We start from the raw sequence: 23,593 nt of genomic DNA on the forward strand, positions 1-23,593 counted from the left end.
ATATTATTATTTTGGGGTGGTTATTTCACTTTGAGAACCTGCCCCACCAAAGATCTGTGCATGGCCCTGTGTGTGTGTGTGTGTGTGTGTATGTATATGCATGTGTGTTTGTCTGTGTGTCCGTGTGTGTCACGTCTTACTCCCTGCAGCCTGGTCTAAACTAACTGTTTATCTCTCTTCTGCTCTGCCTGTGGCCACTCAGCCGGCCTCTCAGTCGACATTAACTCACAGCAGCCCTGAGCTGAGCTGAGCTGACACAAACACACACACACACACACACACACACACACACACACACACACACACACACACACACACACACACACACACACACACACACACACACACACACACACACACACACACACACACACAAACCAACTGGAAACCACGGCCACAAAGACAAAGTCTCACTTCTTCAGGGGACAGACAGGTAACATAGTGCATTATTAAAAACAGTCTCAGGGATGAAGTTCGGAACGTTGTAGTTGATGGTGTCATCTTCCTTCCTGTCCCTCCAGTTAGAGTGCTTATCCACCTGGTTCCGCTAACATCAGTCCCTTCCAGAGTGGTCCCAGACAGAGGGGGATGGTATTAAATGTAACACAAAGACGATCCAAGGCTCAATCCACAGCACAGGGAAAGACACAATTGACAAATTAAATCTCTTCACACATCAAACGACACACCTCACATAAACACCTCACATAAACAGAACCCCCAGCCACCAGTCTGTCTTTCCCCTACACCTGTGGTCCAATCAGGTGGGCTCGCTCCACTCTGGGACCCCTCCCCTGATCTGTGTGTGTAGGGTGTGGTATTGGGTAGGAGACAGGGAGGTTGGGTAGCAGTGGTACTCTCTGAGGGGTGAGCTGGTGTGTTGGGGTGTCTGGGGTGGTCTGGAGTTCTGGGTCTGGTAGGGGCACTGAGAGAGAGAGTCCTCCAGAGGAGGAGAGCCTTGGTGGGCTACTGAGCTCAGCTGAGAGCCCCGGGGACTGGAGGAGTAGGGCTGGTGGGGGAAGGTCATGTAGGGGTCAGTAGGGGTCATGGGGGTCATAGCAGGAGTCAAAGGGCAGCTGTAGGACCAGGATGTACAGCTAGGGTCATCCAGTCTGGGCTCAGATCCAGCAAACATACACGCCTGCCGCTGCCCCGCCTCTGACCTGTGGAGGGAGTCAGAGAGACCAGGGGGATGGACAGCGGGAGGGAGAGGGGGAGGAGGGTAAGCAGATGGGTGATAGTAAGATGCAGCATCGCTGGGAGAACTGTTGATGTAGGACTTATTGTAGTGGTGATGCTCTGTTGTAGGACAGGTATCATCTGCTGTAGAGAGAGAGAGAGAGAGAGAGAGAGAGAGAGAGAGAGAGAGAGAGAGAGAGAGAGAGAGAAGGAGGTATGAGACTGAGGAATACACTAAGAAAGGAACTGCCCCGCAAGCACATTTGGTTCCTTGGAAGTTGTGGGAACGTACATTCTTGGTTCCCCGTTGGTTCTGGTAACGAAGCCATAAAGTTTCCTGACTGACAAAATGTAATGTTTTTTTAAACGTTCTGAGAACGGAAGTGAAATATTCTGCTGCTCTGGGAAAGTACATTTTTAGGTTGCAGGAAAGTTTTGAGAGTGTTTTACTGTGGTTCCCTGAACATTTTCCTGGGAGGTTTTATTAACATTCTGAGAACGGAAATTATAGGTTATTTAGAGGTTTTTGAATAACTTCTTGAAAACATTCACTGAATGTTTCAATAACAACAATAGCTTGCATTAATGGTTTTGAACTCAAAGCACAGATAGGACACATGGAGATTAATTTGCTTTGGAAAACACATTTCTTTTTTTATTGTGGCACGGCATCAGTGAGGTTCAAACCTATGATCTCCTGTTCTCTAGCCATGGAATTAGTCCACTGCGCCACCAGGATGTAGCAAGCATGCAATGTGTTTTTTAGCTCATACGAAGCTGTTCAATTTAGCCCATTCAAACAGATCCTATTTCAAAGGAAACAAGCACTCATTAAGATCAGGTGTGGCCAATAAGTGGGCGTGACCACACACCTGAACACACTTAACAAGATGCTGAGACGGAATGTAAATGTTTTTCAATAACATTAGACCGTTCTTTGAACATTAATGTATTTATGGAAAGTTTTCTTAATGTTCTGAGAACATGACTTAAATAGAACCATGAGGAAACCTGTAGTAAACGTTATGCTGAAGTATTGAAATTCCCAAAGGAGAACGTTCTTTCTTAACGTTCTCTGAACTATTTGAGACCAATCCCAATGTAAAGCAGTTGGAGAACGTTCCTAGAACATTACCAAAAATGTAATTAAATGTAACCATGCTTGAACCTTTAGGAAATGTTCTGTTAAAGTAATGAAATACCAAGAAAAGAAAGTTATTTTGTCAAGATCCTTCAATGTGCTGAGAATATTCCAAAGTTAAGCAACTGTCCTGCACCACTCCTAGAACGTTGTGGGAAGGTTATATGCAAAATAACCACAGGACAACCAAGCTCTCATTAAGCTCTAAGAAACATATGGTTTTCAGAACACTATGTGCTAGCTGGGTGGTCTTCCACTAGCAACGACAATCATGGAAACAAAACATGCCAGACTCAAAGAGGCATAAAAACTAATCCAGTGTTTAGAGCAGGGGTGTCAAACTCCTTTTACCATGGGGCCGCATTCCATCTTCAACAAGGTCTGGAGGTCCGCACTGAAAATTGGTTATATTTCCTTGTCGTCAAAATGTGCTAAACATTTTCCTCTATCCATCGTTTTTTTTTTTGATGCTCCCTGATCTGTCTTGCTTTCATTTAGGTTATTATTCAACAAGTTCTCACAGTCTCACATCAGAATGAGACATTCATACATGTTTGTCATTCAAATCTTTTGAGTTTGTTACAAAGTCAAATTTTGAAGTGTTAAAGGTCAAGTTTAGGCATTAACTCAACATTTTTAGGGTTAGGGTGGAGTTTAGGCATTAACTCCAAATGGTTGAGGTAAGGGTTAAGATTTGGGATACATTTAAAACCAAAATATCCAAAACAACTTTCTATCGCTGGATTTGAATTTACAGATGCTTACGCCCATTCGCTATCCCCATCCACAACAGCCTAGAAAACCAAACCTACTTGAAGGTAACAGCGCTCACTGTTGCCCCTAGTGGCTGGCTTCCACATCATCTCCCGACGTCCTCAGACATGGATGGACGTTGAATACTGACTTGTATAAAGGGTGATCTGACTGGATTATTAGCGATCTGGACACAGTCAGGAAACATCATAATTTCTACACAGTTTTGATTTGGTTTTAGACATTTGAAAGTATATTGGAAAAAACGAAAAAACGAATCTAAAATCTAAAAATAAATACTCAAACCAACCGTGGGCCGGATGTTTGACACCCCTGGTCTAGGGTGACAGTAAGCAGACAAATGCAGCGTTGCGTACCTTTCCTCTTGTTGCAGTGGTACACCTGCATGTGTTTGTTTGAGTCTGGTTGGGGGAGGGTGTAGGGGGCTGGAGGGGGGGTGAGGAGATCCTGGGTGGTGCTGCTCACCCCATTCTCACAGGAATAGGGGTGTGAACCCAACCCCCTCGCTTCCCCCCCAAACGGACTCACACTAGGACACACCCTCTGACGCACTGAGCTACGAGGAACCACCGGATACTCCTTACTGAGAGAGAGAGAGAGAGAGAGAGAGAGAGAGAGAGAGAGAGAGAGAGAGAGAGAGAGAGAGAGAGAGAGAGAGACCAAGCACAGTAATTAGACAGGTCTCCAGTCACTGCAGATATGAGTATATTTTAGGCCTAACCATCTAATTAAGGTGAAAATATTGTCTAAGCTGCTTGCCAAGACATTACACAAGAATTTAGTTCAGCCTGTTCTTAAAAGTACTGTATATTTCCATACTTGTGTCTACCCCTTCAGAATCAAACCACATTATTTCTTTATTTTTGCACTCTCCCTCCCAGTTTCATCATTCTTGTTCTATTATAGACTTGCATTTTATGAAGTATTTGCCTGCTGTACAGCAAATATCCACTCTGCAAAAATACACATTTTATTCTCTCTACTTGCTTTTCCTCCACTCTCTCTCCCTCTCTCTCTTTTTCTCGTCTACACTGGCCTCTCAGCTACCTCAGTGTTATGTAGGGGACAGTGGGCTGTCTCTCTACCTCTCATCCTACTGTGACACACACACACACACACACACACACACACACACACACACACACACACACACACACACACACACTCTACTGAGAGATAATATGCTTCTCTAAAAATAAACTCTCAGCCACATGCCACTTCAGATACTCTCCTGTTTCCCTCTTCTCTCACTCTAACACCACAGGCCATCCCCTTTCTTATTTCCTCCTTCCTTTCTCCTCACATAGAGCAGTACACTGACTACTTACCTTTCCAGTCCTCCCTTCTCATCCTCTCTCCTCCTCTCCTTCTTTTCCTAATCTAGTCTCTCTCTGAGAGGACATAGAACACTTAACCCCTTAAACTGCTGACACAAAACAGACTGTCCCTTTCAAACGTCTGAGGCTCTGTACTCCAGTACTTTGGATTTGAAATTATACAATGACTGAGGTTAAAGTGTAGATTGTCAGCCTGAATTTGAGGGTATTTTCATTCATATCGGGTGAACCGTTTATAAATTATAGCACTTTTTGTACATAGTTCCCCCATTTTAGGGGACCAAAAGTATTGGGACAAATTCCCTTATATGTGCATTAAAGTAGTCAAAAGTTTAGTACTTGGTCCCATATTCCTTGCACGCAATGATTACACCAAGCTCGTGACTCTACAAACTTGTTGGATGCATTTGCTGATTGTTTTGGTTGTGTTTCACATTATTTTGTTAGCAATAGAAATTAATGGTGAACAATGTATTGTGTCATTTTGGAGTCACTTTATTGTAAATAAGAATAGAATATGTTAATGTAGATGATACCATGATTACAGATAGTGCTGAATTAATCGTAAATAATGATAAGTAGGAAAGTTACAGATGCACATGCAGTACCGGTCAAAAGTTTGGACACACCTACTCATTCAAGGATTTTTCTTTATTTTTACTATTTTATACATTGTAGAATAATAGTGAAGACATCAGAACTATGAAATAACACATATGGAATCATGTAGTAACCAAAAAAGTGTTAAACAAATCAAAATATCTGATTAGTCCAAATGTGAATTTCTTGCTTCCAAACGCTGTGTCTTTGTAAGACGCAGAGTAGGTAACGGATGATCTCTGTATGTGTGGTTCCCACCATGAAGCATGGAGGAGGAGGTGTGATGGTCTGGGGGTGCTTTGCTGGTGACATTGTCAGTGATTTATTTACCGACGGTGATTTATTTAGAATTAACCAGCACAGTGTGTAATGTGGTCTGTGTGTAGCTGGTTTAGAGGAGTCAGGCGCAGGACAGCAGATATGAGTAAATAAACGTATTTTACTCAAAAATGTCAAAGACAATACAAAATAAGCGAGCCCACATAAACGGACCGTATTACATAAAAATAATCACTCACAAACAAACATGGGGAACAGAGGGTTAAATAATGAACAAGTAATTGGGGAATTGAAACCAGGTGTGTAAGACAAAGACAAAACAAATGGAAAATGAAAAGTGGATTGGCGATGGCTAGAAGGCCGGTGACGTCGACCGTCGAATGCCGCCCGAACAAGGAGAGGGTCCAACTTCGGCGGAAGTCAGTGTCGGCTCCGACCTCGGGGACGACTCGGAGGACGAGGCGCAGGGCGATCCGGATGGAGACGGTGGAACTCCCGCAGCAACAAAGGGTCCAAGACATCCTCCACCGGCACCCAGCATCTCTCCTCCGGACCGTACCCCTCCCACTCCACGAGGTACTGAAGGCCCCTCGCCCGATGCCTCGAGTCCAGGATGGCTCGAACAGCAAACGCCGGGGCCCCCTGGATATCCAGAGGGGGCGGAGGAACCTCCCGCACCTCAGACTCCTGGAGTGGACCAGCCACCACCGGCCTGAGGAGAGACACATGGAACGAGGGATTAATACGGTAATCTGGGGGAAGCTGTAACCTGTAGCATACCTCATTCAGTCTCCTCAGGACTTTGAATGGCCCCACAATCCGCGGACCCAGCTTCCAGCAGGGCAGGCGGAGGGGCAGGTTTTGGGTCGAGAGCCAGACCCGGTCCCCCTGTGCGAACACCGGGGCCTCACTGCGGAGGCGGTCAGCGCTCGCCTTCAACCGCTTCACGGCCCGTTGCAGGTGCACATGGGCGGCGTCCCAGGTCTCTTCTGAGTGCTTAAACCATTCGTCCACCGCAGGAGCTTCGATCTGGCTCTGATGCCACGGTGCCAGAACCGGCTGATACCCCAGTACGCACTGGAAAGGAGAGAGGTTAGTGGAGGAGTGGCGAAGCGAGTTCTGTGCCATCTCGGCCCAGGGCACGAATGCTGCCCACTCCCCCGGCTGGTCCTGGCAATAGGACCGCAGAAACCTGCCCACATCCTGGTTTACTCTCTCCACCTGCCCATTACTCTCGGGGTGAAACCCTGAAGTAAGGCTGATTGAGACCCCCAGATGTTCCATGAACGCTTTCCAGACCCTAGACGTGAACTGGAGACCTCGATCAGACACTATATTCTCAGGCACTCCGTAGTGCCGGAAGACGTGCGTAAACAAGGCCTCCGCAGTCTGTAGGGCCGTAGGAAGACCGGGCAGAGGGAGGAGATGACAGGACTTTGAGAACTGATCCACAATGACCAGGATCGCGGTGTTACCCTGTGTGATGGGGGAGATCGGTTAGAAAATCCACCGACAGGTGCAAACAAGGCCGTTGTGGAACGGGTAAGGGGTGTAGCTTCCCTCTGGGCAGGTGCCTAGGAGCCTTACACTGGGCGCACACCGAGCAGGAGGAAACATAAACCCTCACGTCCTTAGCCAAGGTAGGCCATCAGTACCTCCTGCTCAATCAGCGCACTGTCCGACCGATCCCCGGATGACCTGAGAAGGGTGACGTGTGGGCCCAATAGATCAACCGGTTACGAACAGCAAACGGAACGTGCAGACGTCCAGTGGGACACTGGACGGGAGCGGGCTCTACACGTAACGCCTGCTCAATGTCCGCGTCCAGCTCCCACAATACCGGCGCCACCAGGCAGGAGGCGGGGAGTATGGGAGTGGGGTCCATGGGCCGCTCCTCTGTGTCATACAGGAGGCGGGTGAAGTGGAGGACCGACTGTACCCCTGATGCAGGGATTCGGAGACATATGTTTCCATAGCCTCCGTCTCCGCCTGTGAGAGGGGATACATGTGACTCCTGGGAAGTGCAGCGTCTACCAGGAGATTTATCGCACAATCGCCCCGTCGATGGGGTGGTAATTGAGTCGCCTTCATTTTGCAGAAGACAGGAGCCAAATCGGCATATTCAGGGGGAATGTGCACGGTAGAGACCTGGTCTGGACTTTCCTCCATAGTAGCACCAACGGAAACCCCTAAACACCTCCCCGAGAACTCTCGTGACCACCCCGTAAGAGCCCTCTGTGGCCAAGAAACAGTGGGGTCATGACAAGCTAACCAGGGTAGGCCTAGCACCTCGGGAAACGCAGGAGAGTCAATAAGGAAGATACTAATTCTCCCCTGCGTCACCATGCCCAGAGGAGCGGTGGCCTCCCTAATCAACCCTGACCCTAATGGTCGACTATCTAAGGCGTGAACGGGGAAGGGCACAGCCACGGGAATAATGGGGATCCCTAAACTATGGGTGAACGATCTATCTATAAAATTCCCAGCCGCGCCTGAATCGACGAGCGCCTTATGCTGGGAATGCGGGGAAAACTCAGGAAAAGTGATATACACAAACATATGTGCAACAGAGGGCTCTGGGTGAGAATGGTACCGGCTCACCTGGGGTGACGCCAGAGCGCCCTGCCTGCTGCCTCAATACCCAGAGGAACCAACCCGGCACCGACCGGCAGTGTGACCTCTGCGGCCACAGATGGTACACGAGCTGGAACCCCCTCCGGTCTCCCTGCGCACCACCCCTCCCAGCTCCATGGGTATCGGAGAGGGGGTGCAGGGGGGTGGAACCAACAGACCCCAATCTGAACGTCCGCGGGTAGCCAGCAGGTTATCCAGCCGGATGGACAGGTCCACCAGCTGGTCGAACGTGAGGGTGGTGTCTCTGCAGGCCAACTCCCGACGGACGTCCATGCGCAGACTGCAGCGATAATGGTTGATCAGGGCCCTGTCATTCCATCCCGCGCCGGCAGCCAGGGTCCGAAACTCCAGGGCCAACTCCTGGGCGCTCCTCGTCCCCTGCCTCAGATGGAAGAGGCGTTCACCCGCCGCTCTACCCTCGGGCGGGTGGTCGAAGACAGCCCGGAAGCGGCGGGTGAACTCCTCAAACTGGTCCAACGCCGCATCTCCCTCTCTTCACACGGCGTTGGACCACTCCAGGGCTTTTCCGTTGAGGCACGAGACGAGGGCGGACACCCTCTCATGACCTGAAGGAGCCGGGTGGACGGTTGCCAGGTATAAGTCCAGCTGCAAAAGGAACCCCTGGCAGTTCGCAGCCGTCCCATCGTATTCCTGGGGAAGGGAGAGACGAATCACACTGGGACCAGGAGAAGGAGGAGCGTGTAGTGGAGACCCCGGTTGTGCTGGTGGAGGCGCTGGGAGAACTCCCTGTCTCTCCCAGCGGTCCATTGTCTGGACAACGCGGTCCATGGCGGTGCCAAGATGGTGGAGCATTGCTGTGTTCCCGGATCCCCTACTCCACCCCTATACCTGGGTTACCTGCTCCTGCTGACTCCATAAATTTGCTCCGGAATTCTGTAGGGGGTGCTTACTGGCAGCAGAGAAGTCAGGCGCAGGAGAGCAAAAACTGATTTACAACGGCGCAGTTTAATAAATAAAACCACCGTTAACAGAACCATAAATCAATGGGTAAACAAAAACCCGATACACACCAGCATTACTTGCACAAGCACTACAATAAACAATTCCGGACAAGGACATGGGGGTAAAATACACAACATGTAATGATGGAATTGAAACCAGGTGTGTGGGAAGACAAGACAAAACAAATAGAAAATGAAAGGTGGATTGGCGATGGCTAGAAGACCGGTGACGTCGACCGCCGAACGCCGCCCGAACAAGGAGAGGGACCAACTTCGGCGGAAGTCGTGACAACCTGGCCTCCACAATCACCCGACTCAACCCAATTGAGATAGTTTGGGATGAGTTGGACCGCAGAGTGAAGGAAAAGCAGCCAACAAGTGCTCATTATATGTGGGAACTCCTTCAAGACTCTTGGAAAAGCATTCCAGGTGAAGCTGGTTGAGAGAATGACAAGAGTGTGCAAAGCTTTCATCAAGGCAAAGGGTGTCTACTTTGAAGAATCTAAGACATAAAATATATTTAGATTTGTTTAACACTTTTTTGGTTACTACATGATTCCATATGTGTTATTTCATAGTTCTGATGTCTTCACTATTATTCTACAATGTATAAAATAGTAAAAATAAAGAAAAACCCTTGAATGAGTGGGTGTATCCAAACTTTTGACCGGTACTGTATATCATACCCCCCTCGAAAATGCTAACCTTCCCTGTTATTGTAATGGCGAGAGGTTAGCATGTCTTGGGAGTATGACACTTGTCCGTCTGTAACTTTCTCACGCATCATTATTTAATTTTCATTTAGGACAATCCACAATATGGGACCACCCGGCCAAATACTAAACTTTTGACTACTTTATTAATACACATACAAGTTAGTTTGTCCCCTAAAATGGGGGAAAATGTACAGAAAGTGCTGTAATTTCTAAAGGGTTCACCCAATATGAATGAAAAAAGACTCAAATTAAAACTGTCAGTCTCCACTTTAACATTGTAGTCATTGTATTATTTTTAAAAAATGTGTCACTGTCCCAATACTTTTGGAGCTCACTGTATATGCTCCAATGTGAGCTGGGCCACACCAACCTCAGCAGCACAGCTCTGGGGTCCTTCCACCCCGCATCTCATGTTTCCTGGTCTTCCACACTGCCATTTTTGCCTGCCCAAACAAGTAGTTTACTAGTCAGTCCCTTCGCCTGTTGGCTACGCTACAATGCCTTCGGAAGGTATTCAGACCCCTTGACTTTTTCCACATTTTGTTACGTAACAGCCTTATTCTAAAATTGATTAAATAGTTTTTTTCCCCTCATCAATCTACACACAATAACCCACAATGACAAAGCAAAAACAGGTTTTTAGAAGTGTATATCATATTTACATAAGTATTCAGACCCTTTACTCAGTAATTTGTTCAAGCACCTATGGCACCAATTACAGCCTCGAGTCTTCTTGGGTATGACGATACAAGCTTGGCACACCTGTATTAGGGGAGTTTCTCCCATTCTTCTCTGCAGATCCTCTCAAGCTCTGTCAGGTTGGGTGGGGAGTGTTGATGCAGGTCTTTCTAGAGGTCTCTCCAGAGATGTTCGATCGGGTTCAAGTCCGGGCTATGGCTGGGCCCCTCAAGGACATTCAGAGACTTGTCCCGAAGCCACTCCTGCTTTGTTTTGGCTGTGTGCTTAGGGTCGTTGTCCTGTTGAACCTTCGCCCCAGTCTGAGGTCCTGAGCACTCTGGAGCAGGTTTTCATCAAGGATCTCTCTGTGCTTTGCTCCGTTCATCTTTGCCTCAATCCTGACTAGTCTCCCAGTCCCTGCCACTGAAAAACAACCCCACAGCATGATGCTGCCACCACCATGCTTCACTGTAGGGATTGTGCCAGGTTTCCTCCAGACATGACGCTTGGCATTCAGGCCAAAGAGTACAATCTTCATCTCATCAGACCAGAGAATCTTGTTTCTCGTGGTCTGAGAGTCTTTAGGTGCCTTTTGGCAAACTCCAAGCGAGCTGTCATGTGACTTTTACTGAGAAGTGGCTTCGGTCTGGCCACTCTTCGGTCTGGTGGAGTGCTGCAGAGATGGTTGTCCTTCTGGAAGGTTCTCCCAACTCCACAGAGGAACTCTGTCAGAGTGACCATCAGGTTCTTGGTCACCTCCCTGACCAAGGCCCTTCTCCCCCGATTGCTCAGTTTGGCCGGGCGGCCAGCTCTAGGAAGAGTCTTGGTGGTTACAAACATCATCCATTTAAGGATGATGGAGGCCACTGTGTTCTTGGGGACCTTCAATGCTGCACACATTTTTTGGTACCCTTCCCCAGATCTGTGTCTCGACACAATCCTGTCTCGGAGCTCTACAGACAGTTCCTTCGACCTCATGGCTTGGTTTTTTTCTCTGACACGCACTGTCAACTGTGGGACCTTTATATAGACAGGTGTGTGCCTTTCCAAATCATGTCCAATCAATTGAATTTACCACAAGTGGACTACAATGAAGTTGTAGAAACATCCCAAGGATAATCAATGGAAACAGGATGCACCTGAGCTTATTTTCGAGTCTCATAGCAGAGGGTCTGAATACTTATGTAAATAAGGTATTTCATTTAGATAATTAAAAAAAAATTGCAAATATTTCTAAAAACCTGTTTTCGCTTTTTCATTATGGGTTATTGTGTGTAGATTGCTGAGGATTTAAAAAAAATATATATATTTTAGAATAGGGCTGTAACATAACAAAATGTGGAAAAAGGGGTTTAAATACTTTTTGATGGCAATGTATACCCAGGCCTGGTCAACGTACAGTATAGGTCCAGAGTCAGCCCAAACCCTAGGCCTGTACACCACCCACCCAGGACAGAAAACACCCCTACCAGTCTGGAACGAGAAAAAAAACAGATGCTTAACTGTCTCCTCTTTCCCACAGAATCCTCCACTGTAGAGAGAGAGAGAGGGAGTGAGAGAGCGAGAGAGAGAGAGAGAGAGAGAGAGAGAGAGCGAGAGAGAGAGAGAGAGAGCGAGAGAGAGAGAGCGAGAGAGAGGGAGAGAGAGGGAGAGAAAGAGAGACAGAGAGAGAGAGAGAGAGAGAGGGAGAGAGGGAGAGAGATAGAGAGATAGAGAGGGAGAGAGAGAGAGAGAGGCTGTACTCACCTCTGTATCTTAGCCATGCGGTGCAGCTCCATGTCATCACTGCCTCTGAAGCCCTTAGCGAACGGGTTGTTCTCAATCTTCAGCTGGGTGATCTGACAGGGACACAACATACTTCCTTAGATCACTTAACACCCAGCCCAGTCCTGTGTTATACTGTATCCTACTGATCCAGAAGGAATGTTGAATCTGGACCTGAACGGGGGTGGATTTGAGGACTCTGGAACGCTACATGAACATTTCACAGAACCTGACCACATTCTTAGAAAGAAAAGGTGCTATAGAGAACCTAAAAGGGTTATTTGACTATCCCCATAGGACAACCCTTTGAATAACCTTTGTTGGTTCCTGGAAGGACCCTTTTGGGTGCAATGTAGAACCCTTTCCACAGAGGGTTCTACATGGAACCCAAAAGGGTTCTATCTGGAACCCAAAAGGGATCTACTTGGAACCCAAACATGGAACCTATATTCTGACAGAATACATTTTTTTAACCAGCAGAAGATCCCAGTGTAAACTGTTTCCCTAAACAGTCGCCAGGTTTAAATACATCAAGCCAAATATACTGGTTCTTGGAACATTTGGAGTGAAAAATATTTATTTTCACTGTCAACGTCACGGTGGGGTTGGTTTGTGTTTTTCCTGTTAGGCACGGGATGTATTTATCACAATACACGTGGGCTTTAACTATGGAGCAAAATCAATGCCAACAGAAGTGTAATTTGAATTAAAGAAAGTTGAATTTGTGTTTAGAAATGTTATTTGAATTCAATAGTTTAAAATGTTATATTGCAAAAATAAAATTATTGAACGCATACATTGAATTTGTATTGCATGTCTTTGTGTGTGTGCGTGCGTGACAGAGAGAGAGAACTTCTGTGAGTGTAATGTTTACTGTCCATTTTTATTGTTAATTTCCCTTTTGTATATTATCTACTTCACTTGCTTTGTCAATGTTAACATGCAGTTGAAGTTGGAAGTTTACATACACCTTAGCCAAATACATTTAAATTCAGTTTTTCACAATTCCTGACATTTAATCCTAGTAAAAATTCCCTGTCTTTGGTCAGTTAGGATCACCACTTTTTTTTAAGAATGTGAAATGTCAGAATAATAGTAGAGAGAATGATTTATTTCAGCTTTTATTTCTTTCATCACATTCCCAGTGGGTCAGAAGTTTACATACACTCAATTGGTATTTGGTAGCATTGCCTTTAAATTGTTTAACTTGGGTGAAACGTTTCCGGTAGCCTTCCACAAGCTTCCCACAATAAGTTGGGTGAATTTTGGCCCATTCCTCCTGACAGAGCTGCTGTAACTGAGTCAGGTTTGTAGGCCTCCTTGCTCACACAAGCTTTTTCAGTTCTGCCCACAAATGTTCTATAGGATTGAGGTCAGGGCTTTGTGATGGCCACTCCAATACCTTGACTTTGTTGTCCTTAAGCCATTTTGCCACAACTTTGGAAGTATGCTTGAGGTTATTGTCCATTTGCGACCAAGCTTTAACTTCCTGACTGATGTCTTGAGATGTTGCTTCAATATATCCACATAATTTTCCTCCCTAATGATGCCATCTATTTTGTGAAGTGCACCAGTCCCTCCTGCAGCAAAGCACCCTCACAACATGATGCTGCCACCCCCGTGCTTCACGGTTGGGATGGTGTTGTTCGGCTTGCAAGCCTCACCCTTTTTCCTCCAAACATGATTATGGTCATTATGGCCAAACAGTTCTAGTTTTGGTTCATCAGACCAGAGGACATTTCTCCAAAAAGTAGGATCTTTGCCCCCATGTGCAGTTGCAAACCGTAGTCTGGCTTTTTTTATGGCGGTTTTGGAGCAGGGGCTTCTTCCTTGCTGAGTGGCCTTTCAGGTTATGTCGATATAGGACTCGTTTTACTGTGGATATAGACACTTTTGTACCTGTTTCCTCCAGCATCTTCACAAGGTCCTTTGCAGTTGTTCTGGGATTGATTTGCACTTTTTGCACCAAAGTGCGCGTCTCCTTCCTGAGCGGTGTTATGCTGCGTGGTCTCATGGTGTTTATACTTGCGTACTATTGTTTGTACAGATGAACGTGGTACCTTCAGGCGTTTTGAAATTGCTCACAAGGATGAACCAGATTTGTGGAGGTCTACAATACTTTTTCTGAAGTCTTAGCTTATTTCTTTTGATTTTCCCATAATGTCAAGCAAAGAGGCACTGAGTTTGAAGGTGGGCCTTGAAATACATCCACAGGTACACCTCCAATTGACTCAAATTATGTCAATTAGCCTATCAGAAGCTTCTAAAGCCATGACATTTTCTGGAATTTTCTAAGCTGTTTAAAGGCACAGTCAACTTAGTGTATGTAAACTTCTGAGCCACTGGAATTGTGCTTCTACACCTGCATTACTTGCTGTTTGGGGTTTTAGGCTGGGTTTCTGTGCAGCACTTTGAGATATCAGCTGATGTAAGAAGGGCTATTTAAATACATTTGATTTGATTTGTTATAGTGAGTTATAAGTGAAATAATCTGTCTGTAAACAATTGCTGGAAAAATTACTTGTGTCATGCACAAAGTAGATGTCCTAACCGACTTGCAAAAACTATAGTTGTTAACAAGAAATTTGCAGAGTGGTTGAAAAACAAGTTAATGACTCCAACCTAAGTGTATGTAAACTTCCAACATCAGCTGTATGTTTCCCATGCCAATAAAGCCCCTTGAATTGAATTAAATTGAATTGAGAGAGAGCGAGCGAGCGAGAGATAGAGAGAGAGAGAGAACTATGTGTGTGAGAGGGATTGCTCTCTGGTGCTGGAACCATAACAGACATGATCAAAGGAAAGGAACAGGTCAGAACTGCCCTGTGAAGTGTACACACTGGGATGTTATCAAACTGGACATGTTGAATTGAGAACAGTGACCCTGGGGAATAATGCACTGATTCACATGGCAAAAAAAGATACACCCATAAGACAACTCTGGCCTGCTTTAGCTGCAACTCATTTAAATAATCTGCACAACAGGACCTGGATAATTCAATTGTATCTATGACAAAATAATCCAAATATCTGATCAAATAAGATCAACAAAAAAGTGACTTTGTTAACTAAATAATAATGACTTTGTGTTTTCAGTGTTTCAGTACCTTGTGGTTCTGGTATGATGTCACGGCGATGAATGAGGTCTCTGAGAACATGTGCGTGCAGAAGGCTGTGTTCTTGGAACCAAACCCATTGTGTTCATCTGCTTTGACGATGTGGAGGCGGGGTTGGTATTTATGCATTGAGTTTAATATAATCTGCAATACAGCAAAAACAGAGACATACAGTAAACAGTAAAACACTGAATGCTGTAGCGCCATCCCACTTGTAGAATACTCTGGACCCATGCTCAATTGTTAATTTCCAGATGTGTCTCTTTTTGTACCAATTTACTGGGTGTATCTTTGTTGTGCTCCCTCTCTAACGTGTGTGTGTGTGTGTTCGTTGAGAGACCTAATCCTAATTGATGTGATAGTCCCACCAGGCATGGGTATGAGGCAAGAGCTAATGGCCCTGAACTTCATTAACATCATTATTGTGGTTACCGCCGCTTTATCAGCAGCGTTATCCATCCTCACACACACACACACACACACACACACACACACACACACAGGTAGAGAGAAGTAAAGGACTGACGTGTCCAAAGGGGTCCAGGTGGTTGTTAGTGAGTTTGAGTTTCTGGAAGGAGACAAGCTGGCGTGTCCAGTGGCTCCCAGTGGCCGGAGAGTCAGGGTGGACATACAACCTCCCTGGCATGGCCGGCTCCGCCTTCCCCGAAACAGACCTGACACACACACACACACACACACTGAATTCACACGTTGACAACTCAACCAAATATCAATCGCAATTGGACGCTGATGTGAGTGTCAGATGGCCCTGCTTTGACCCAGCCCTGCCCTTTTCTGCCGCCACTCATACTGTATGTGTTTCTCTCTCTCTCACACACACAGTCTGACCCAGCCATGCTCTATACTGTTCCTCTACTGTCACACTGGCACAGGACATGCCACGGTTGTGCCTCTGGCTGTATCTATTATTATCTATTCTTATTATTAGACCAACATCCTCCTCACATGTAAACTGCTTTCAACATGAAGAGAGACACAGCTGGCCCTCATCAGTTACATCAGGATATGTTAATACCAATACAGGTGTTAATCAGAGCGATGGATGACGTACTGGCAAATCACAACCATGTGAGCATGAAAGATGTTTCCAAAAATGATTGTCCTTGTAGGATAATAAACTAATCTGATCTATTTCAAACAGGCAAAATGTTCTGGTTCACATGAAATACAATAGACTATAACGTGTGTGCGTATTGTTGTCGGTGTGTATGACTTCTTAAGTTGGAATCTGTCCGAGAAGGATGCCTCCAACTGGCAACAACTGGACCGAGCTGGAAAACATGTTCACTGAAGTTATTTCACGTCTGTCAAATGGGACAGGGAAATGACAGAGCACCACGGATATTTACAAACAAAGAACCTCCCTTAGAGGGAGATGTACCCACGCACAACAGCATTCACATTAGACATTAACATAGGTCCTTGTCCTAAACATGACTGAAAACGGGCCATCTGCCTCCCATTGGGCCAGTGGGATCAGCTGAATGAAGCGTCTTTTAGGGTGCCACAGGGCATCATCACGTGACCAGGGAGAGGATGACAGACTCACGCAGCACAAGTGGGTTTAGATCTCCCCTGCAGCCTCATGCTGTGTGGACCTCAGAGAGACCCGGTCTTTAATCTGCCCGCCACATGAACCCATGGTACTGAGACTGAACCGGTGGTCAGGGACAGGGGGAGTGGCGCGCGGCCAGCAGGAAAACACAGGGAAATAGGGAACAGGGCAGGACTGGCACATCACTGCACCGTTTTAGAAGGGCTATACATCCACGGCTCTGCTCTGTGTTATATTTCTCTCTCTATGATGTTGTTAAAATACAGCATATAGCATTTTATCATGGGCGGCAGGTAGCCTATCGGTTAAGAACGATGGGCCAGTAAGCGAAAGGTTGCTGATTTGAATCCCAGAGCTGACTAGGTGAAAAATCTGTTGAGCAAGGCACTTAATCATAATTGCTCCTGTAAATCGCTCTGGATCAGAGCTTCTGCTAAATGACTCAAATGTAAATGTAATTCTTATCAGCATAGTCTTATTGGGATGAAATCTCTAATAGCAGCATAGTCTTATTGGGATGAAATCTCTAATAGGAGAGATAGATATAAGCCTAGCTCTTGGTTTTCTGATACTTTGAAGCTTGAACCTTGACTATGGGTTATTGGGTGTGTTGAGTCAGTTATAGGCTACTACACCCATTTCAAGTATTTATTTCATAAGCTCATGAAATAAACATGAATCTACATTTAACACAAACAATACACATCAAATAGGCTATTTAAATATGCAAAGATGTGATATGAAGCTTGCCATTTATTATCAGCGAACTTGTAGCGGTGGTCATCCGCTGGCACGACATCCATGAGGAGAATGTACTTGCTTTTAGGGTTGAGGCCCGTCACCTTCACCTTGTAGCAGGGGAACATCCGCCTGGCGAGACAGGAAAACCACCGACAGTAAGGAACATAGCAAAAAAATGCCATTTCCGTAGGCCTATCACTGAGGCATAACAACCATCGCTGCAGTTGTGAGCAAAAACCGAAACAAAATATAATTGTGATAATTATAGGCTAAATAAAAATGTTAGGCTACAAACATTAATCACAAAAATGTGACTAAATATTTGAAGGTTTAAGAGGTCTATAGGCCTAGTAGATTAGTTTTTATATTTTCATAAATGCTCCTTGGTAATTACCATATAGCCTAAGTAAAAAGAAAGAAACTATGTATTTTGCAAGTTTATAGGGACACGATTTTCATTCTCAATCTCACCTAACACAAAAATACATTCAGCAAAGAATAGGCTACTTTTACTTTTTCAAAGCATTCAGCACTGATGTTTGAAGATAAAAATGAAGAGATTAAGACCTTCCCGCCTTAGTGATGATCATCTCCGTTCCAAGCTCGTGGAATTTATCCCACAGTTCCCGCTCTTGCATGTATACTTTTATTCCATCCATTCCCTGAGAATAGAGAGAACAGATGAGATCATAAATATATTAAACATTTAAACTCCCTCCGCCATGAATATCCTACCAAGGTCTACACAAACTTATTTGAACATTGTTAAAACAATAAATAAAATACAAATATGCTGGCCTGTAAAGCCTGCCCATTTACATTGTATTTTATCTTAATGAGACTAGGTCGTATTATTGGACCTTGGTTTACTTTACATTAATAACAATAACTAGTGTAAGCCTATGTATTACATGCTGCATAGTTCTACACTGTTAAACAGGCTACTGAAGGTTTCACATTTATCCTGAAGGTTTCACATTTATCCGTCAACAACGATATTTTAACGGAGTTTGACACAGATTTGACCAGAGAGAAGCAGTCAGTCAGTCATTCCGTGTTGCTCTGGGCATGTTCTAGGTAACCAACCGACAGTTTTGAAACCAAATCTAGGTCATATTCAGCTCCTGCATTCCCAAAACGGACTGTTTGTTTCTGCTTTGACATGACATGGACTCTTACCTAGCTGACTTTAAGTTAGTATATTGGGGGAATAAGATAATCGTTTAAATTAGTGGCCTAGGCCTATATTATTCTGTGAAAAAACAGGGATCTCTAATAGGCTATAACACCGTAGATTATTAGCCTAATAATGACATTATTTTCAATAAGGATTTTTCCATATCACTTAAGGAGAAAAAAATCATGTAATTACCGTGCATGCAAAAATCGTCATCACCCACAATTTAAAAATACATGGAAGTGCATCGTTTTTATGTTTAGAACAACTAAACACACACGCACACACACGGTTAGTTACCTGCTGTGTGCACGTTGTCTGCGGTGAAGGTGGCGAGCTCAGGGAGCGAGTGTGATTCTCCGGTTTGTTCTCTTTCGGTGAGTCCTTGCCGGTGTCCACGCGCTCATGGATGGCGTTAGCCATTACACTGTCTGACAGCGAGGGACACACGGACGGGATAGACAACACACACACACACACACTATTTTCTAATATTATATTATCAGTCAATACTTTACTATTAGCCTATTAGACCTACTACAGAGGCTATCATTCCATATTCCATTAAGCTAATAGCCAAAAGCGATAGGCCTATATAGATGCTATATTTTCAGAATCATCGGCCTAGGCCTATACTGTACACTGTGTGTAGAAAACAATAAGAACACCCCCCCCCCAATTTTTGCCCTCAGAACAGCCTCAAATCGTTGGAGCATGGACTCTACAAGTGTAGAGTGTCGAAAGCGTTCCACAGGGATGCGGGCCCATGTTGACTCCAATGCTTCCCACAGTTGTGCCAAGTTGGCTGGATGTTCTTTGGGTGGTGGACCGTTCTTGATACACACAGGAAACTGTTGAGCATGGAAAACCCAGCAGCGTTGCAGTTCTTGATACAAACGGGTAGCACCTACCATACCCCATTCAAAGGCACTTAAATATTTTGTCTTGCCCATTCACCCTCCGAATGACACACACACAATCCATGTCTTAATTGGCTTAAATATCCTTCTTTAACCTTTCTCCTCCCCTTCATCTACACTGAAGTGGATTTAACAAGTGACATCAATAAGGGAAAACAGCTTTCACCTATTCACCTGGCCAGTGTCTATGTCACGGAAAGAGACGGTGTTCTTAATGTTTTGTACACTCAGTGTATATCCGGATTCAATTATATGCTTAGCTTATCATCCAAATGAAAAGTGTTCACTAAAGCTTGCATTATAGGCTACATTGAAACGTTACAAAATAAAGCAAATATGATCTCTACAAATATATGAATATGTTGACTGTAGAGCTGATAATATTGACTTGAATTCAATGTGCAGCTCATTCTCATTTCACAGAAAATATGCCAAAATAATAATGCAATTCAAACTAAAACTATATTACCAAATAATCTGGGTTATACCTTTTAAAACACGTAAAGAAATATGCCCATGCACAAATGGTCTATATAATCAAATGAAACAAATTAAGAAATCAAATATCAGTAGGCTAAGGCTTTGTGACAAACTATTATTAGGATATATTGAAAATAATTTCATGATTATGTCACATGGTGGGCATATTAACAACGTAATAATAACAACAACAATAATAATAATAATAATAACAACAATAACAACAACAACAACAATAATAATCATCACCATCATCATCATAATCATAATCTAATAACAGTCTAATAATGAATAATGTAGTTTATGCATACATGAATTTAAGCCTATAAATAATGTATCAATAATAACCTAAGAATAACACTATTTTAGGCTACTAGAAATCAAATATGTTATTAGTAAGCTATACAATGATATGATGCTATAAACTGTGAAAGATCAGGGCCCACTGGTAAAAAAAACCCACATTGTTTTCAATATATTATTGACTATAACATTTCTAGTAACGCTAAAGGCTCTTTCAATCTGTAAAACTGAAGCGTTACATATACGCGATAGAAATGTAAAGGTGATTTCCGATGGAGCCGAAATATGCAGCGTTTACCGTGAATGCAATCTCCGCTAAATCAGGGACATTGCCTTTAAATTTCAATCACGCTGTAAAACTGAATTTACGCGATGAGACTGAATAGAGCCCAAAATCTAAACACTGTTTCTAGATGACCGATGAGAGGTCCAGTTTGACTTGTTGTAGGTAAAATCCCAGACTGCACATGAATATCTCTCACTGAACAGCACCCGGGTTGAAATACATATGCTATGTCTGGTAGCCTACTTATTTTTCTGTGTATTTTTGTACTGTCAAATAATGTGGCCAAATCAGCTACTTCTATTTGAAGTAGCCTATTTGATAGTATTTTCAAATAACATCCTATAAATACCTGAAACTATTTACAAATACTTGTTTCCAAAAACCCATTATTTGAAATACCCATAGGACCAAACTGGGTTCAAATGCATATAGTATTTAAATATTTGTGTTTAAAATTACACTTTGTGTTTTTGAGTATTTTCACATGCCAATATTTCCAAATAGGCCTACATTCCAACAATGTTTCCAAATAGGCCTACATTCCAACATTAAACTACTTTTATTTTCAAATAAAAAATATCCAAATACTTAGCCTACTTCGAAATGACTTTGAAGTAATGGAAATCCCTACGTTAAATAGGTCTGCACTATACATCAACTCTGGACAGGAACGTCATGGAGGCCGCCGTCTAAAGCCAAGCCGCTGAGACTAAACAACACATTCATACTCAAACACTCCTTACTCTTTGGGTGTAGACCGCCTACCTTATGCGCTGTTCTGTTTCGTCCCTGGAGAACACAGTTTAGCTGTCATCCTGGTGTGTGTGTGTGTGTGTGTTAAATCAGTGTCCAGAGTCGCTGTGTTACCTATATCCGAAATTCAACGGTCATCCTGGTGTGTGTGTGTGTTAAATCAGTGTCCAGAGTCGCTGTTTTACCTATATCCGAAATTCAACGGTCATCCTGGTGTGTGTGTGTGTGTGTGTGTGTGTGTGTGTGTGTTAAATCAGTGTCCAGAGTCGCTGTGTTACCTATATCCGAAATTCCCACAGGCCCACACTCATGCACATAAGTAACCGAATTAATTAGAACACTCTGTGAGCAGACCTCCGTCAGTAACGCATTATACCGTGAATATCATACTGGACGAAGGTTATATACGTCTTAGTATTTTAAAACTGGATTGTAGCCTATGTCTGGACAAACTTTCGTACACTATCTGACTCTGACCGTTGTCGCAGCCAGCCTGGTCGAGCCTCAAGAGACCCCCGTGTTCCCGCCTTCCCTCCTCCTCTCCCTCTCTCTCTCCGTGCAGGGGAGCTCTCAGTGTGTCCCTCAAATCAGCAATGATAAGCTTCAAGGAAATCCCTTCGTTTTTCTGTCTGGATTACTGACAATCGAGATAATCAACCGGTTTTGCGCATTACCGTGCAGCTCTAGACCAGAGTCAACCGGAGTTGAAAGTTGAAGGGGTCAGCGCGAGGTAAACTGGCGCTCGTTTGGACTCGGCTCTCTCCGGTTGGCGAAATGAATTTGACTCTGATTTCCATGAAATAATCCATCCGCAATCACACACACTGAAATAGTCTGTCAGGGCTACATTGCAGATGTAGTCTATTGTAATAGCCAAATTGTGTTAAATTATAGACCTGCGCATTATGCGTTTGTGTAAGAAATTGGCTTTGTGTAGGCCTAAATAATTATAGCATATAGGCTATTTTATATACTTTTCTAACATTTTCTTGGCTTCGACTCATAGGCTACCGATAATGACTCCATATCCTTGACATTCTTCTTTGATATTTGTTCATGTTCTTCAAAACGGTCATTTCTGACGGTAATAAACTCCTTATTACAAGATTCTCACCTTAATTTGGGCTGTTATACATGCAGTGTCCCGCGCGCTCTAACGCGCAAGTTTCCCTTTAACCCAACAATTATTTTCTCAAGTGATAGCCTAGCAGATCATTTAATAATAGTCCTATATTAATAGTCTTATATTATATGCTTTCATAAATATATGCTAAGTAGGATAGATCTCTATTTTTCTCACAAATAAAAAGACAAACGACTATAGCCTGTAGGCCATGCACCTCTCCAAAACAGACCAGGTTATTTCAACAATTGTTGCGTCTTACCGTGTTCAGATGTCAGTTCAGCGCTGGGACATTTATGGTCTATTGACTCTATTCGGTCTGTAGGCTACTAGTCTGTCAACAGTCCTCGACGGTCTCATATGAAGCAGTCCATACGTCTGTGCGTTGGGACATTCATATAGATAATGTGCTGTCATGGAGTGGCATTAGGATTGTGGCTGTTGTGGAGTGGAGATTGTGTGTGTTGAGTTGGGGGGATGCTCTGATAACGGTTTCCGTCGCCACGTACACCACAGACGTCACCACGCTCATACGACTGACCCCCCGCGGACCCGCACGGTTTGGTTACACTGTTAATGATCACAGAGATAGGCCTATATAGTCAACATTAGGTCTAGTCTACTACTACCAATCTGTGGTATTATAAGCATTTCAACTGCCAGAGAAATGGATGGAAATGACCGATGGACAAATATCAACCTGCTATTGATAACTAGACGATGTGAGGGTGTTTTGCGAATATCAGACAACGACTGTTTCTAAACTTCATGTGCAGCGGAACGCTGAGAGAGACAGCGAGTGAGCGAGAGCGAGACAGCGAGTGAGCGAGAGAGTTAGAACCCTCAATGTCTCAAATCCTAATCCTGCGATAAGAAACAGCAGCCTTAGTTGGTAAGTGTGAGATATAAAACACATTTTTCTTGAAGAATTTTATAAAAATGTGTAGAAGATTTAGAATTATGTTAAACAATCGTTTCGAGATAATTGTCCTACACTCGCAGTATATTTATTGAATAGACCTATTTCATTTTTAACTGTCGAGTGATTGTCGTC

At 44.2% G+C, this 23,593-nt stretch overlaps 1 protein-coding gene across 9 annotated transcripts; it reads right to left on the reverse strand.

Moving 5' to 3' along the window:
* Positions 1-326: 326 nt before the first annotated feature.
* LOC115200234 (T-box transcription factor TBX5-A) lies at positions 327-23,018 on the reverse strand. Of its 9 annotated transcripts, none has more exons than XM_029763119.1 (9): positions 22,802-23,018; positions 18,975-19,101; positions 18,065-18,159; positions 17,507-17,626; positions 15,707-15,854; positions 15,172-15,324; positions 12,047-12,138; positions 3,451-3,677; positions 327-1,323 (listed from the first exon to the last, which is right to left on the reverse strand). In XM_029763119.1, the coding sequence occupies exons 2-9, from the start codon at positions 19,095-19,097 to the stop codon at positions 761-763; spliced, it is 1,521 nt and encodes a 506-aa protein (XP_029618979.1). In that variant the 5' UTR covers positions 19,098-19,101; positions 22,802-23,018; the 3' UTR covers positions 327-760. The 9 variants fall into 9 exon arrangements, with proteins under 9 accessions (XP_029618979.1, XP_029618980.1, XP_029618975.1 ...); XM_029763120.1 differs by having other exon boundaries at positions 327-1,320; positions 18,975-19,105; XM_029763115.1 differs by having other exon boundaries at positions 18,975-19,105; positions 22,802-23,017.
* Positions 23,019-23,593: the final 575 nt, after the last annotated feature.

Source organism: Salmo trutta, chromosome 9, assembly GCF_901001165.1.
Source record: "Salmo trutta chromosome 9, fSalTru1.1, whole genome shotgun sequence".
In the NCBI taxonomy this organism is placed as follows: Eukaryota; Metazoa; Chordata; class Actinopteri; order Salmoniformes; family Salmonidae; genus Salmo; species Salmo trutta.